The sequence below is a fragment of the Myotis nattereri genome (genome assembly GCF_964212035.1).
Source record: "Myotis nattereri genome assembly, chromosome: 2".
Lineage (NCBI taxonomy): Eukaryota > Metazoa > Chordata > Mammalia > Chiroptera > Vespertilionidae > Myotis > Myotis nattereri.
The window spans coordinates 140,226,607-140,244,290 of NC_138076.1; the positions used below are offsets into that span (position 1 = coordinate 140,226,607).

Consider the following 17,684-nt stretch of genomic DNA (forward strand, 5'->3'; position numbering starts at 1 on the left):
AAATAACTATTTGTTTTGTATGTTGGGAGGAACACTCTTTGCAGAAAAAGAAAAAACAGCATAGTTAATTCATTAACTCTTATCACATTGTCTTGCATAAAATATCTCTTTCACACTATGAATTAGAAACTAATGAATAGGAAGTTGGGCCCATAGAACTAGAATTTCAAGATTTAAGTATTTTAGTATTAAATTATTTGATTACTTCAATAGAACATTATTATTGAGTGCCTTTGTAGACAAATTTTTTGGATTTTATTTGCTTAAGTATTTTGTTTGATATGGAATTTTAGGACTACACTGTATATCTTTGTAGAGCTCATGGAATATTTTTTAAGAATTAATTTTTTCTTATATTCATTGTCTGTGATTCTTTATGTTTTTATTGTATTCTTCTCCATTTTCTTATTTTTTATTTTTATTTCTTTATGTTCTGATTCCTGCAGAACCTGCATCAAATAAAGCAAATTCAAACTCTGAGAGAGTTAAATGAACGACTGTTGACTGAGAATAGGGCCTTGACAAGAGTGGTAGCCAAGCGCTCAGGGTTGTGTAGGAAACTGCAGTCTGTGAACCTATAATTTATAGTTTCATCATTTCTTCTTGGTAGAGCCAGGCAGGTGTTTTTGTATTAGTAAGCGTGTCTTGAGTTCACTTTTACAAATTAATGCCATTTTGTCTGGAGCTTATCATATAACCTTAATTATGCATGGCTTCTCAGAATGTTAGAAAGTGTCACTAATTCTATATTTAAACTACAGTAAACTTAGAGAATGATTTTGGAATTTAAGTAAAAGACTTGTCTGCACTTTCACAAAGCTTGTACACATTTTGGCTCTACGAATATTAAATTCTTAACTAGAAAGAAAATGGAACATAACGTAACGTGTTGTACACATAATATATGTTGAAGATGAAGATTAAGCATGCATCATCTGTTTTCCAAAATGTCACTTTCAGTAAGGGCCATCTTAATATTCACTTAGTTCTCTTAATACATAAACTTCATACATAAACTTCAGATTACTGTATTTTATATCCATACATTTCGAACACAGGTAAGAATTGGTTGGGTCCACATAAAATTTAACTTTTCATATAGATTTTGCTTATATTTTGCTAAATATCTTAAAAAGTATGCTTTAATGTCCAAAATATAAGCTGTTTCATTTCCTAGCAAATTTAGCAGAGCTCATGTAATTTAAATCATTCTACTTGGTGGAAAATCCATGTCATTTTACAATATTTTCACCCTCTCGTTCAGTTTGTCTGCAAAAAGAAAATGGATTTGCTTTATTTTGAGAATGTGAGGGTGTGTTTCTCTGTTTGCTCCAAATAACTGGTTATTTTTCTATTCTTGAACATTTTTATAAATACAGGCTTACTACTTTTGCTTATATGTAATTTTATTCTATCTCATAATAGTAATAATTGCTTTGTTGTCATTTAATGAGCACCTAGTTTCGGACATTGTACTAGGTACTTAAACTTAGTACCATATACGAATCCTTTAAAGAATTTTAAAAATTTAGAACAAGTCTAACTCCCTCAAATCTTTCCCCAAATATGATGATTTTTTTGTGAAATATCTAAGTGTTATGGTTTGAGCTCTGAAGTAAATTGAGCAAAAAGTCTTGGTTTAATACTGACAGGAACTCTTAAAAGGAGCTCCCTTTCAGCTCCATTTTAGCCTAACAAAAACAGGCTTCCTTTTTCCTGGCTGTTCTAATATGGTGTGCTTGTGGGTCATAATATCAAGTGACTTAGTACATTTTAACTGATAACTTCGGGAGAATAAGCTGTTCATTCCATCATTTATTCAACTAATGAGCTTCACAAGTTGGGGGTTGGTTTTTTTTTACGTCCTGCTATATGTTTTAGCCACTAGGAAAATATATAACTGACAAAGCTTGTTCATGTGTCTTGTGGTGAAAATATAACATTTATTAAGAATAATATTTTATATTTTTACTAAGGAAAAACTTTTTCTTCATTTTTCCCCTTATAGATGTTACCAGACCTAAAAGCAGACAACCAGAGGCTAAAGGACGAAAATGGGGCCTTGATCAGAGTTATAAGCAAACTTTCCAAATAAAATAAAAAGCAGCAAATAATGGAATTGCACATATTAGTAACCCAGTGGACCATAATTGACAGTCACTGGAAACCTGGAAAGAGTCTTTGGAGACTGTCATTTCTGGATATCCTGCCAAATGCCCTCTTATCTTGGAGTTTTGTTTAAATTTTCTGGGTTTGTTTTTTGTTTTGTTTTTTCTTGTATCAAGACCATTGTTTCATGTTAATGCAGCTGCTGAGAAGATTTTTTTTAAAGACTGAGAAAACTTGTTTACAGCTCCAGCATATAAGGAAAGTGTTCAAGGCCAGATATGCCTCAGATATTTAACCAGTAAGCCTTAGTTGTACATAAATACTTTTGTGTCAACAAAAACTTGCAGCTCTCACAGAAGACAGTTATTCAACATTTTTGATGTGCCACCGTTTCCAGTTTTTCGATATTTAAATTTTTTTTGCTTTACATTTAAGTTTGGGTTTGTATGTTTTTCCTTGTAATGCTTCATGTGGCAGACTTTTCTATGTTTTCACGGCTTTTTCACTTACAGAAAAGAACACTTGCTCTTCTGAGGTCATTGTCATGTATTAGGCTCATGTATTAGGCGGATGCTGTGTTGTGTCCCACCTGGAACTGAACTGCTTGGTGGAACATTTGCTTTCACTATTTGTGCAATATTGCATTTATTTCTTATATGAATGCTTTAAAGTCAGTTGAGGTTAGGTTCTTTTAAGTCCTGTTTTCTGCCTTCATTGGTCACTTTTTTGTTTTTGTTTGTTTTTTATTATTGTAGTACAAGATGTTAGATTCTATAATCTTCACATTCATTTTAGCAGGTACTGAGTGATGCTGTATATATAAATAAGTGTATTGTTTTGATTTTTAGAACACCATGGCATGCTTGACTATTTCTTATTTCAAATGTCTGTTAATGCAAAGTAGGCTACTCCATCATAGTGTTAAAAACTGAATTTGCTAACAATGTGATATAAAGACTTTAAAAGTAACACATTATGTGGAGCCCTATCTTTATAAAAGTTTTCTACTGTAAAGTGCTTTTACTCTTATTTTCAGTTTTTGATAGTATTCAGCCATAATTAAAGTTGCATAAGATAATTGCTTCACATTTCACATACTGATATTTATCTGAGTGCTGTCTAAAACTGTTGTGCTAGCCAAAATAATGCTATGAAATCATTTGCAGATTTAACCGTGAGTTAATGTTAAATGCACTGTTATTGCCATGTGAAGAGGCATTGACTTCTATACCACCATGATGTTCAGACCATTTTATACATTTCAGTGGCCTTTAAAAAAAAAAAAAAAAGTAAAACCAAGTACATAATGGAGATGGCTTTTATTTGGACAAATAGCTTTTATATTTTCATTAAACCATGCAAAAAATATTACATCTTTCGGGCACATAACTGTCTCCTTAACCACTGAACAGTTCAGCCATTTGAATAAATTGTACATTGTAAAGCTTATAGTAGCTAATTGTAATATTGATTGTATTGTATACTATATCAAATGTGAATTTGTACCCCTTCATTTTAAAAGGTCATTGTGTTCTACTGCCTATTTTAGATTACTTTGGGGTTGGGAAAAGGTGTTTTGGTAAGCAGGATTTCATGTCCTCTCTCTCGATTGGTTTTATGAAGATAGAAGGTTATGCTCTTACTACCAAGCTCAGGATTCTTGATTTTTAAAGGTACAAGGATAGTTGTGGGAATTTTATTTTTGGTTATATTTGAACTGTATGAATGGTGGATCTGAATATAGAGAATTTCCATGGTCTTATATGGACATAAAATATCCAGATAATTGATCAGTTTGAGTGACTGCAACATGTTCTGGTTGCACAACAGTTAGGCATGCTAAGGACTATATTTGTGAAGTTTGGATGCCTGTGAAGAATGATTAAATACATGTTTCTAATATTTTAGTGTTTTGTATTTAGGTTATTTATTCTTTGTATCTAAAACTGAACAGCTACTGTGCTATATTGATTTTATTGGTAGTATTGAGCAGACCTTGTTTCTGCATGAAACTAGTTGCAAAACCCACTATTTTGGAAATAAAAATGTATTTTGACATATACAAATAAAATGAATAAAACTATTTTAAATGTGTGAACTTTTACTGAGACATTTTAAATTTTGTTCTGAGACATTTAAATTCTGCATGGATATTTTTTCACTAATTGCTTTACTTTGATTCCAATTTGAATAATTTTTGAAATTGTAATATTGTGACAATTTGCATAACATTGTACATGCACATCTGTAAATGCAGTCTTAATTGCCTTGTTTATGCAATCTGTGTACCAATTTGGACAAATGTTTATATATTTTACATAAAGCTGTCTGTATGCAGAATCTGAGAACTAGTTTTTTATGATAAGTGAGTAAAAAATAATGCTAACAATGTTTCAAGGTAGTAGCTTTGTAGCACAATATTTCATTTGCATAAACATTTGGTGGCTTCTAAAATAAACCTGTGCTTTTTTTTAGCTGCAAGCATCGGCTTGAGATACAGATAAAGATAATATTCCATTGAGATGTAAAATATTAGATCATTTTCCAACCTAGATTTGTTCAGCCCCAATCTACTAACACATATAAGTAGGTAAGAGGCACTCTCAGTGGGGAGCTTTGGTAGAGGATTTATAATAAGCCTGTGTTTAAATCAATACGAGAATTGGACTCTCTTCTTTTTTACTTCCCAGTACTTTCCCTGTGCAATGCTCACAGAATGATAGATTTTTACAGTTGTTGTCTGTCCTCCATAAAAAAAAATAATTCCACATGCCAATACTTCAAAACCAAATGAAAAGCAGCTATAGAACTTTCTAGGAGAGTATTCATATAAAAAAGCAAAGTAGATATTCATTAATCCATTAGGCTGTATTATCTTGCTTCAAGATTTAATCCTGGCTGATTTGAAATAGTCATGATTCTCAGTGTCAACACTCATTGAGTCTTGTAGGAAGAAAATATCCAGAGTGCCAAATTTTCTTCAAACTAGGATCATGTATTTCTCATAGGATATAATAGCCTTGTGGGTTGTCCTTCACTTTTTCATATAAGCAGAATACAGAGCAAATCTCATGTTAATTAACTATCCATTAGTCATATCTTGCTTGTGAAAATCGTTGGTTGCAAAGATGAAAGCTGGCTGATAAGCAATCTTTTCTGTGATGTTCCAAGTTGTATGTGTGTGGTCTTTGTGTACCTTGAATGTGCATGTTCAACAGAGATAATGTGCATACGAGAGCTGCTGTCGAGAGGATTGGGTATAGAATGAAATATTTATTTTCCTATTTTATTCTATATATAACTAAATTTCTTGACTTACATTTTGGAAAGGTTTTTTGAGTGCTATTTAAACAGAGTGGTCTTTTTCTTAGGCAAGTGGTATGGAGAGTGTCATATTGCTGTCCCATGCCTACAAAGTGACCGGATTACAAAGTAATGAATTCAAAATAAAAACATAGGAGTCAGAAGTTTAAGATTCTATAATCAGGTCACATAAATAATTCTATCTTATTATAATTTTATTGAAAGTTTTCTAAAGTTTATTAGGTGTAAAGTTTTTTGAGCTAAGTTATCCAAGATTTTTACTGCTTACATTTTAGTAAACATCTAGGTCACAAAAATTTACTACATTTTCATTTTTAAAGGCTGAAGAGAAAGAAGGGGGAATATTTTGAAGAAATGAACAATATAAGTAGATTCTGCCCTGAGTAACCCAGGGTAGTAGGGTTTGTATTTTGTCCTTGTGGGTCTGTACTTTGTAGAACTGAGAGAATGGGAATAGAAAAGAAAGATTTACTTTCCCTTCCTTAACACTCAATTTTTCTTGAAGATTTGTTTGGATACAAGTCCATTTCAGTAGTCTACCTTGTTTGATCCTTAAAACAGATTGGATAAAGTCTGTCTTCATTTTATATGTGAGAAAGCTAAGATTTATAGATTATTAACTGTTCAACATTCCAAGCCTCATACAGAATAGAGCTCTTAACCCAATTTAGTGTTGGTTATTGTTTATTGCCAGTTCTTAATCGAGGACTTTTCCCACGGTGTCAGTATGATGGTTTATTTGCATGAAATTGCATAATCACCTATGAGTCTATATTTTAGGTTTAAAATACTTGGTTATCCTTGGGAAATGTGTTCCTTGGTGTGTGTTTTTTCCCTCTAATACTAGATGTGAGGATGCTCACCCCCACATCTAGTTAGGGCCTACTGTTACTAAACCACTTGCTCTTCAATGGGACTTAAATATTAATGTCTTATTGCCCAAGGAGCCAGTTGACTCCCTGGTATAAATTCTAACTATACCCGACAGACCATTGTAAGTTTGTAAAAGATTTTCACATACCAATATGCAAAAGAACTTCCTTTGCATTCTTCAAAAACAGATTTTTAAAAATTGATCAGAGTTTTAATTCCCAAGAATCTTTTATTCCCAAGTAACATTAATATGCTGTGGTTTAGCAGCCAATTTTTCTCCAGTGAAAAAATGTGGGATACCAATGTATAAAACAGATAAATGTGTATTTTATATTACCCATAGAGTTGACCCCACCCCAAAAGAAATACTCAAAATAGGCCTCTATAAGACAGCATGACCCCCTCATTTGTTACTGTATGGGTTTTAGAGTACTGCTGAGTAGATGCACCTTATCTGCACTTGCTTTTATAATAAATGTGCTAAGCCAATGTGTTGGTACTACACTATTTTATATGAGTGAATATGTTCTGCCCTAAAGAATATCAAACACAGGTATAGGGCAGGAAAAGCTCCACACAAAAATAAGGTCACTTGGCAGTGTTAAGTAGACCATAAGTGCTCTCTAGTGTTTTGCAGTTGTGCATGTGTCTAAGTGTATTGTTTTTATAACTTTTTAAGAGCATTTTAGCACACAATTTGAATCAGACTTTTGTAAAGGGGTCCATAGAGCTAAGATTTAGGGTACCGATTTTTAAACACTTGACATGGTGGAAAAAGCTTTGGATTCAGGTGTAGATGTAAATCTCAGCTTCACTAGCTGATAACTAGTAATTCCAAACAATCTTGTGGTATTAAAAAATGTAATAGTATTGCCCTGGCTGGTATGGCCCAGTGGTTGCAGTGTTGACGTGCATGGGAGGATCGCAAGTTCGATTCCTGGTAAGGGTACGTACCCAGATTCTGGGTTTGGTCCCCAGGGCACATGTGGGAGACAACCTATCGATGTTTCTCACGTCAACATTTTTCTTTCTCCCTCCCTTCCTCGCGCTCTAGAATCAATGAAAAACATATCCTTGGGTAAGGATTAATTAAAAGAAAACATTAATAGTATTGTTTTGTCTTAGAACAAGCATGTCAAACTCAAAGGCTAGCACAGGCCAAATAAGGTTTAAGTTTATGTGGGCCCTAAAAAACCAAAATCTTCAATTTTCATAGAAACAGGTTTATTTTGATAGAGACATGCTGAATACAGAGGGCTGAAATAAATGAGTAATAGTTAACAAAATAATAGAACATTTTAATAAAAATATTTTTTCTTGAACATTAACTTACCAGACACTGGATAACTGCACAAATTAATAAGTGTAATGCAAATAAACCTATTTCTTGTTCTCCAAAAGCGAAATATTTCCTGTTGCGAATACCAAACAAGTCAGTACGAAGTTCATGACGTGGCTATCGGCTGCTAAAATATTCACTGCTAGTATTTAGTGGAGAGAAATGGTGCGCCTGTGCGTAAGGTGCGTAAGGGAAATGAATGCAACACGATTATAGTAATCAGTCATTGGCAAACATTGTGTTTTGTTATTAATAATTATGTGTAACAGGATATTATAAAAATTAAGTTATGAAATTTTTATTAAAATGTTTCTTGCATATCGTTTTATTGGCTGGGCTGCAAAAATATTCCTTGTGGGCCGCATGCAGCCCATGGGCTGCGAGTTTGACATGCTTGTCTTAGAATATTTTAAAGCAAAATTTTGGAATAATTTACATAGTTACCATAAATGCCTAATTTTTTAACTCTGGGACCAGTAAGGGGAAAAGATCGAGGCAGCTTTTGGAGAACTTCCTTCAATCATTGGAAAGTAGGAAAAAGTACACCTCTGTAACCATGTCACATCTGATGGGTACCAGGAACACTGACTACTTATGTGAATCTAATCTATCTATAGCTCCAATTGTTGTTAGCAGAGAAAAAAAATAGGGGAGAGTGGCAGGGAGTTTATAGGTGTAACATACAAATGCATTTGCCATAGAAAATATTTGTTAATTGCTGCTCTCAATAGTCCTTGTTTCCATTAAAATTTATAGTTGTTGGAATGTCAGGATTATCACTAATTTGGATGCTTCTAAAACGTATAGTACTCAAAATATGAGGTCATCTGAACCATTTGTCAGCCTCCACATTACACTAATCTTGTTACATAATGATCTGCATAAGAGTTTTATAGTCTCATCTATTCCTTTGTTTAAAATTAGAGTCCTACCATCTCATTCTTACTCCATGCTAGACTGCAACTCTGGTGTCGGTACTTGCTTTACTGTGACCAGTAGTAAGGAAAACCAGGGAGGAAGGGAGCTGGATTTTAGTATTGTCTGTGTATCAGACCCTATGCATAGCTTTGTTTTCTGGTTTTAATATTTTTAAGCTATTTCCTTTATTTTACTCTACAATAAGCTCTTACCCTCCCCCCCCCCCACCCACCCACCCTGTGCATAGGGAGTGGGATCAGCCAGCCAGCTGCCCATACGTGGCCCTTCTCCCCTGCAGGCGCAGCCCAATCAGCCCCCCATTGGGGCAGGCGGCCGGACCCCACCCATGCATGAATTCGTGCACTGGACCTCTAGTTAAATATAAACATTCTGATTCCTGCAAACTTGTCTCTGTGATTCAATAAGTTCTTGTTAGCATGTACATGCCTGACATTTGCCTCTGTGGTGGCGATAAACCCTGAAGCAAAACAGGCAAAATTAAGTCCCCGCTTTGTGAAGGTTACATCAATGAGGGGAAAGATTGAAAATAAGCAAGTACCCTAATTTAGAAGATAATATGGAAAGAATAGAGAAGGATGAGCGATTTCAGGAGAGAGCTAGTCAGAGAAGGCCTCACTGAGAGAGTAACATTTGAGCCAAAACTCAAAGAAGGGGAGAACAAAAAATGCAGACATCTGGGAAAAGAGAATTTCCAACCAGAGGGAGCAACAAAAGCAAAAGCCAAGAGGTGCACATGTTCTCAAGTGTTTGACAGACAGTAAGGCTGATGTGGTTATAGACAAGTGAGCAAGAAGAGTAGTGGGAGAGAGGGGCACCAAGGAGCTAGATGAAGGACTTGGTTTAGACATTTACTGACCACAGCTGTGCACTACACTTTCTTGGTAGTGATAGACTTGATCCTTCCAGAACTTTACTACTTTTACCTATAAATTGTAAAATTTTTATAGAAATTTTTAATTGATTTTTAGAAGGAGAAGAAGGAAGAGGGAAAAGCATCCATGTGAGAGAAAAATACCGAACTGCTGGCTCCTGCACACCCCCAACCAGGGATTGAGCTCGCAACCTGGGTATGTGCCCTGACAAGGAATGAAACTGGCAACCTCTTGTTGCTCGGGACGGTGCCCAACCAACTGAGCTACAACTGGCCAGGGCTAAATTATAAAATTATTTTTATAAGAGATAAGAATCAGATTATAAATTGAGAATAACTGTACTAGGAAACCTAGGTTGAGTTTCATAAGGGGAAGCATTTAATCAAATGTAAAACTTTTGCAAAGACTCCTGACACCAAGTTAGAAATGGAAAAATGGACTATTAGAGTCATCATTATGATATCAAAGAAACACATCAGTTCATGGGACAAAATGAACATTTTAGATCAATTCTCAGGAAATGATTTTTCTCATGGATTTTACCAATAATTTATACATATAATATACATTGTTTTCCCATGTCTCTACTTTTTTTGTAGTGTTTCTGTTCAGACGCTGGTTTCTTATTTCTGCTTTCAAAAGCAAAATCTGGAATAAAAAATGTGCTTCCGTGTCATGATGTTCCAAGAGGGATCAGAGTACTATAATCCAAGTGTGTAGTATTCACCATTTTTCTTGTCCTAGCAATGTCCCAGGAATGGTTAGCTTTATCATTCCTCTAAAACAGTGGTTCTCAAACTTGAATTCCCTAGAGCAGCGGTTATCAACCTGTGAGTCGCGACCCCTTTGGCTGTCGAACAACCCTTTCACAGGGGTCGCCTAAGACCATCCTGCGTATCATATTTACATTATGATTCATAACAGTAGCAACATTACAGTTATGAAGTAGCAACGAAAATAATTTTATGGTTGGGTCACAGCATGAGGAACTGTATTTAAAGGGCCAGAAGGTTGAGAACCACTGCCCTAGAGAGCTTGTTCAGACATAGTTGGGCCTCACTCCTATTTCTAATTCAGTATTTAGAATCTGGGCTGGGACCAGTGAGTTTGCATTTCTATCAAGTCCCCAGGTGATTCTGATACTGCTGGTCCAGGGGCCATGTTTTGAGACATACTGCATTCTATCATCAGTTGTTAATCTTCTGAAGAGAAATAGAGAATTCAAAAATAAAATCCCTTGTGATAACCTAAAACGTGGGTACAGTATCCTACATTAATAGATAAGTGATCATATAGAGAACAAGCCTTGAGTAACACCAGTGATTGTTTAAAAATAAAAGCTCATGTGTCCCATCATCGCACATATGCCCTGGATGGGGAAAAGGGCACATGCAGACAAATTGAGTTCATTTTACTAGGAAATCAAATAAAACAGAAGGGTTTTTTAAAAATATATTTTTATTGATTTCAGGAAGTGAGAGGGAGAGAGAGAGAAACATCAATGATGAGAGAGAATCATTAATCGGCTGCCTCCTGTATGTCCCACAGTAGGGATGGAGCCTGCAACCAGGGCATGTGCCCTGACCAGGAATCGAACCGTATCCTCATGGCTCATAGGTCTACACTCAAGCCACATCGGCCCAGCCAGAAGGATTTTTTTTTTTATATGAGACAAGCAATTTCATAACAGTCCCATACACTTCAGGGTGGGGTGGCTTGCTAGGGAGACAAAAAGCCTAAACTTGCAGGTATGGGAAGGCAAGTGTCTTAAAAATCAAGGTGTCTTGCAAGCTTAAATTTTTAAAAATCAACTGTCTTCTCACCTTTGAGGCCTATGACTATTTTTTTCCTTCAAGTCTTTGAAAAAAATTATAACAGCTTTAAAGTTCTTGCCTGCTAATTCTAACATATGGGTCATGTCAGGGTCTGTTACTATTAACTACTTTTTCTCTTGATCTTGAGTCACATTGTCTGTTTCTCTACATGTTTAATATATTTTATCCTTGACATTGTAGATAATAATTGTCCATGAACATGAATTCATTTTCCTCTGAAGTGTTCTGATTTCCATTCTAGTGGGCAGCTAAGTTACTGGCTGATGACTCTGAACTTCTGTAAGCTTACTTAATATACTTTTATGATGGATCTATTTCCAATTTATTCTTAACCTCTAAGCAAAACTTTAGTCCTGGAAAATAGATTTTACTCTAAAGGTATGGCCCCTCTCTAGTTTTGATTGAAAACTTGAAGTGTTGCCCAGCCAGTGTGGCCCTATAAACCAGAGATTCCGGTCTGGGCACATGCCTGGGTTGCGGGCTCGACCCTTAGTAGGTAGGGGTCCTGCAGAAGGCAGCTGATCAATGTTCCTCTCTCATTAATGTTTCTATATCTCTCCCCAAGAAAACTTTTTTTGAAGTGTTTACCAAGCCCCTCTGAGTTGGTAGGTACTGTTGTCTGAATGTTTGTGTCTCCCTAAAATTCACATGATTTATTTCTAACACCCAATGTTATAGTATTAGGAACGGGCCTTAGGAGGTGATTAGGTCATGGGGTGGAGCTTTCACAAATGGGATTAGTGCTTTTATAAAAGAGATCCTACAGAGCTCCCTCGATCCTTCCACGATGTAAGGACACAACAAGAAGTCTGTGACCTGGAAGAAGGCTCTCCCTGGCCCTGCTGGCACCCTGATCTTGGACTTCCAGCCTCCAGAACTGTGAGAAATAAATATTTATAAGCCAGCCTGTAGCATCTATATATATAAAAGGCTAAGTAACCATCCAACCAGCTGGTAGAAATGATGCGCACTGACCACCAGAGGGCAGATGCTCAACGCAGGAGCTGCCAAGCTGCGGTGACTTGGCAGTGGCAGTTCTCAGGTGGTGCACCCCAGAACCAGAGGGGAGGGAGCCCGATTCCTCATGGAGCCGTGCGATTCCACCAGGCCAAAGGACCCCAACCTGCTGGAGGGACCCTGCTCACTGCACCACCCCAGGTGCAGCCAGCTGGGGAGGGACCTTGGAAGGTTGGCTCCAGGGTGTGTCCAGCCCACCTTGCCTAGTCCAGCCCCACTGCCACCTAATTTATTTCCTTTCAATGTGCACATATCCGTGCACTGGGTTACTAGTTTTGTTATAATAGCCAAGTGGACTAAAAATATAGGTAGGTTTCAAACCCATACTCTATCTCTTTCCTGGTGGGCAACAACCAAAATATCTCCTCAGCATTTTCTAGTTGCTGCTTTCCTGGGCTTTCAGAGACCATGCATGCGCAATTAAGAGGCCATCCAAGAATTTGAAGGAAGTTTATTTTGGGTTTTTTTAAAAATATATTTTATTGATTTTTTTACAGAGAGGAAGGGAGAGGGATAGAAAGTTAGAAACATCGATGAGAGAGAAGCATCGATCAGCTGCCTCCTGCACACCCCCCACTGGGGATGTGCCCGCAACAAGGTACATGCCCTTGACTGGAATCAAACTCGGTACTCTTCAGTCCCCAGGCTCTATCCAGTGAGCCAAACCGGCTAGGGCTTGAAGGAAGTTTATACACAGATTTGGGGACTCTCATCTCTATGGCTCTTATCTCCAAAATCTTCCCTCAGTTTTCAATTGTTCTAGCAGCCCCAGAATCTGTCCTCTCACACCTCAGGCTTCAAGATCCAGCTTAAGCTCTAGCTGCCCTCCACAGCACTCACAGGGGACACCCTCAGGAGTAAATCTGTGTGAACATGGATCTCACCAAGTGTAGTTCCCTTTTTCTCAGGGCGGAGTTCTCTCCAATTTATGCCTGCTTTTGGTCATTCTCTAATTATTTCTTATATTTTGTCCAGAGTCAGTAATTGTTTATTTCTTTGTTTGTTTGTTTGTTTGTTTGTTAAATAAGAGGAAGTTTATTTAGAAACTCACAGAGGTAGAAGAAGTTATTAGTAAAAGAAATGGGCTCAGGAAACAAGTTACAAAGGCAAAAGAAGGACCCCCAGAGCTTAGGAGAATGAGAGAGGCAAGGAAACCCAGCCTGGTGGGGGGAAGGAGATTGGGAAGGGGAGAGAGGCAGAAGGCGTGGCTGTGCTCCCAGGAGGGAGAGTGCCCAGAATCCATAATTGTTATTTGTGGGAGACTTAGTCCAAGCTGTTCTGCCATTACTGGATTACACAATTTTAAAAACTAGTTTTAGAAAAGGCTAGGCCAAATGGACAGAAATATATCATTTAGTACAAGGGAGTACTTTTACAGGTAATATTTCTTCTTGTATTTTCCAAGTTTTCTATAAAGTGATATTTTTAAAATTAAACTGTTTTTAATGAATAGAATTTGCATGGAGAGAGGCATCCCAGTGGGGAAGTGTATAACATTTCCTGTAATTTGGCTTTTTTTTTTTAATTAAACATTTTTTATGGGAAGAGTTTGAATGGAGTAAGAGGCATTTCAGATGTAGGACGTGAATAAATTAAAGGTGTGTTTGTGTGAATAACATGAGTCATCCTTGGGTCAGCTGTTTGGTGGGAGCAGGATGGTTTGCGAGAGTGGAGAAGTGTAAAAGAAACAAGGGGACTCCATCATTATACAGAGGTAATTATTGTCAACTCATTGCAAAAAGCCTGGGTTTTAAACCTGTTGAATTACCTTATGTAGTAGAAGAATAACTAAATTTGCCAGAAAGAACCATGAATATTTTATTTAATATTTTCAACCTAATATTACACAAAGTAAGGAATAAAAATACATATACAACTAAAATATATGCCTTTGGATGCAAATCAGAAACGGATATGGGAAAAGGAAAACAACTTATTTGTAGAGTGATGATTTTTGGAGAGATTTTGAAAGCAGATTTCAATTTTCAGATGCTATCAGGAGATGGGTTATATAGGGGGCCATCATTAATCATGGTGACTAAGGGCGTTAGGGTCTCCGACTCTACTGATGGGTTGAGGCCAGGACAGGGGTAGGTGATCATTGCACCTGGTCCTGACGTCACCTATGGCGTTGCTCTGCCTATCTTCTCAAGGATGTGGCCAGTGCGGTCATTCTGCCTTTCTGGGCCGATGTTACATTTAGTTTGACTAAAACTCTGTTTCTGTGGCCCACAGGCCGCAGGCTTTGTTCCTAAGACTTGTTTGATGCTGACCAGAACCAAGCACCTCATTGTTCTGAGGGTTTAATGGTTAAGGCCCACGCTAAGCTCCATGCACAGTAACATATTTGCACTCTCAGAAGAAACCCCAGACTTTCCATGTTTTTGCCCATGAGCTACCTTGTTTCCTACACAGCTGTCAAGACTCGGCTAAAATAGGCCCCACTTTGTGAAGCCTGGTTTTCTCCCCGACTCCCCTCCCGCCCCTGCACCTCCCAGGAGTTATATAGGCCATGGGTTTCATCAGTCCTCCTACCAGACCATGTCAGCAGCAAGTCTTATTTTTGTCGAAGTCCCTGAAATGAGTCATTTCTTCCCTTTACACTTCATACAAATTGAATTCATGTTAGAGGCTATTTTAAGCATGCAAAATATGTGTGATATGCTAGGAGGTAAAACTAGTGCAGTAACAGAAAAAAGAGATATGCATTGAATCTAACAAAAATATTATACAGTAATATCTATGCTTAAAGAAGCATGTTGTCATTTATCAAGATTAATAAATAAAAAGATTTAGTGAACAGCATAGAATTGCAGAGTTGGAATTGATCTTGTAGCCTTCCCTTGTCAGACCTGAGACTTCTTGGGCAAGAAGCGAGGATGTCACAGAGGCGTAAGTGAAGAATGCAAAGAAAGAGTGGAGGAGGAGGAGTGCTAGTAACTTGCAATCACAGATGTGAGAAGGCCCTCTCCATCCTCACACCTCAGAGCCTCCTTGCTCATGCCAGTGATTGTAACTGTGGAGTTCACCCCTCACCTGTCCTCTTTCCTTTACATCTGGATCTGGGGGGTGGGAGCAACATTTGGTAACTCACTTCCACCCTTCTCCCCCTGAGATTGTAACCCTAAAGGCAAGTTACCATGGCTGCTCAGAATAGTCAAAGAAATGCACTTCTAAGTGTTTCTCCTGCTGCCTTGGCTAGAATTATGCATAAGGCACACAGGCAAATCCAAAACCCTCCAGTGTGAGATGCACCTAAAACTGAGTGAATAAATGGTTCAATAATTAAGTAAAATAATATTAGATGTCAATAAATAGAATAATATCAATTCAGAAAAGCAAAGAACAATATTGAGGGGTTTTAATTTTTAAAATGATCTAGTTTGAAAAAATAGAGAGACAAATACGTTTAGAGGTTTCATAAGGGAAATGTTAAACAAGATTTCAAGTGGAAAATTATATAAATAGGCACACTTAAGGACTACTTCTTACATATAATTATTAGTCAATGTTTTAAAAGTTTAGTTAAAATTTCCATTATAATTTTACTTTAAATATTGCCAGATTTTTTGAAAAGGGGCTGAATTTGCCCTTTATCAATCTTTGTTTTTTTCTTTTGCTCAGTTCATCAGTAAACCACTGAGTTAAGAATGAGTATGTCTATGTTAATGGCTGCTGAGTGGGATGCAGATAACCACTGCCCAAACGGGCCAGTCTGCCTCCCTATCTCTCCCCCTTTGCTCACCAGCAAGACTGTGGTGCCACCCACGTCCTATAGCTCGCAGACCCACTGGCGGAGGGGTGGGGTGTCAACAAGTACACCCAGCAGACCAAGCCCCTCACCTTGGAACCCACCATCACCCTCTATCCTCTCACCAATTATACTTTTGATACAAAAGAGCCTCTCGCCCTGGCTGGACTGGCTCAGTTGGTTGGGTGTCGTTCTTTGCACAGAAGGGCAGCTGGTTCAATTCCCCATCAGGTCACATGCCTGGGTTGCAGGCTGGATCCCACCCGGTAGGGCATGTGCAGGAGGCAGCCAATCTGATGTTTTGCTCTCCAATCAATGTTCTTCTATCTCTCTCCCTTCACCTATCTCTAAAAATCAATAAATATATTTAAAAATAAAATGGAAGGAAGGAAGGAAGGAAGGAAGGAAGGAAGGAAGGAAGGAAGGAAGGAAGGAAGGGAGGGAGGGAGGAAGGAAGAGAGGGAGGGAGGGAGGGAGGGAGGGAGGGAGGGAGGGAGGGAGGGAGGAAGAGCTTCTATGTGGCAGACAGATTTCAATGCATAAGTGAGGAATTTGATAAAATTGGATGAGCAGGACTGTAGAAGGGGTTCTGATTGTACATGGGCGCCGGCTACCCCAAATGTTACTGCTCCAGCTGGGAACAACTTTCTTCAAACTACCTGGTGGTGAACTGAACCCAGGAGAAGATGAAGTTGAAGGACTAACGTTAATGACAGAGATAGTCATCAGGATGGAGTCCTGTAAGACTGGGTCATTGGGGACTGTATTGGTAACTGGTGGAGACCAAATTTTGAACCTCCTCAGTATTCATAGAGTCCTGCACATATTTCAAAACCGAGGGAACATAAGAAGTTGTTTTTGGTTCAACTTCAAGAGAAAGCCTTGTTTTCAGTGCCTAAAAATGACAAGCTGGTAGCCCTACCGTTGTTTGAAAGGTGTGACAATGCACCAGGGTAAAGCCCATCATTTCTGGTCTCCCTCAGCTTTTGAACAGCTTCCATGTTATATAGAACTGAACTCCCGCACAGTGGAGAAGCCAGAGACACTGTCTCTGTGAGCACAGCTCTACACAGTATAGAATCCACATGGTAGAAAGGTTGTCTTTGTTTTCTTTCTTTCCCAGCCATAAATCGCCACCTGCTTCCTAGTGTTTGAATGGTGACGTTGATATGAAAAAATAGTGGTGTAAACAAATGTGGGAATGTTTAATTTGCTTTTGTTTCTACTCGTGTGTTTTTGTAAATTAAAGAAAGTGGCCTATTTGTATTTTTAAAAATTTCACATTAAACTTATAAAATTCTTTTTAGAAGTAATGGATACATCTATAAACACAACTTATTGATATGAGCGTAGGTGAGTGTTAAACAGTTGTTGAGAGTCCCTAATATAAACATCACATCTCGATGGTGGCCTTTAATCAGTTGTAGCATATTTATGCTCTGGGTTTTAAACAGTAATAACATTGGAAGGGGGAATGATTCAAATAAAATCCTTAAAAATCATCATCTGTATTCATTTATACATCTTTGTAAATGTTAATAGAAGCAAGAGTATTTTCTCAAATCTTTGTACAAAAATCTCATTAGACACCACCAACATTTCCCATTTGGTGGATACTGGTTCTA

The 17,684-nt window shown here is 37.5% G+C and overlaps 1 protein-coding gene and 1 pseudogene across 3 annotated transcripts in view; both read left to right on the forward strand.

Moving 5' to 3' along the window:
• Nucleotides 1-4,449, forward strand: part of PPP1R12A (protein phosphatase 1 regulatory subunit 12A) — a 163,363-nt gene extending 158,914 nt beyond the window's left edge. For both annotated transcript variants that reach the window (XM_081083374.1, XM_081083375.1), the window contains one exon: nt 2,009-4,449. In XM_081083374.1, the coding sequence (XP_080939500.1) occupies nt 2,009-2,095 (87 nt within the window). In that variant the 3' untranslated portion in view covers nt 2,096-4,449. The remainder of the gene's footprint in view (nt 1-2,008) is intronic.
• A 2,622-nt stretch (nt 4,450-7,071) lies between these two features.
• Nucleotides 7,072-17,069, forward strand: LOC308513875 (cleavage and polyadenylation specificity factor subunit 5-like; annotated as a pseudogene). The gene is made up of 3 exons: nt 7,072-7,104; nt 16,087-16,244; nt 16,589-17,069. The product of its transcript is annotated as a cleavage and polyadenylation specificity factor subunit 5-like (transcript).
• Nucleotides 17,070-17,684: the final 615 nt, after the last annotated feature.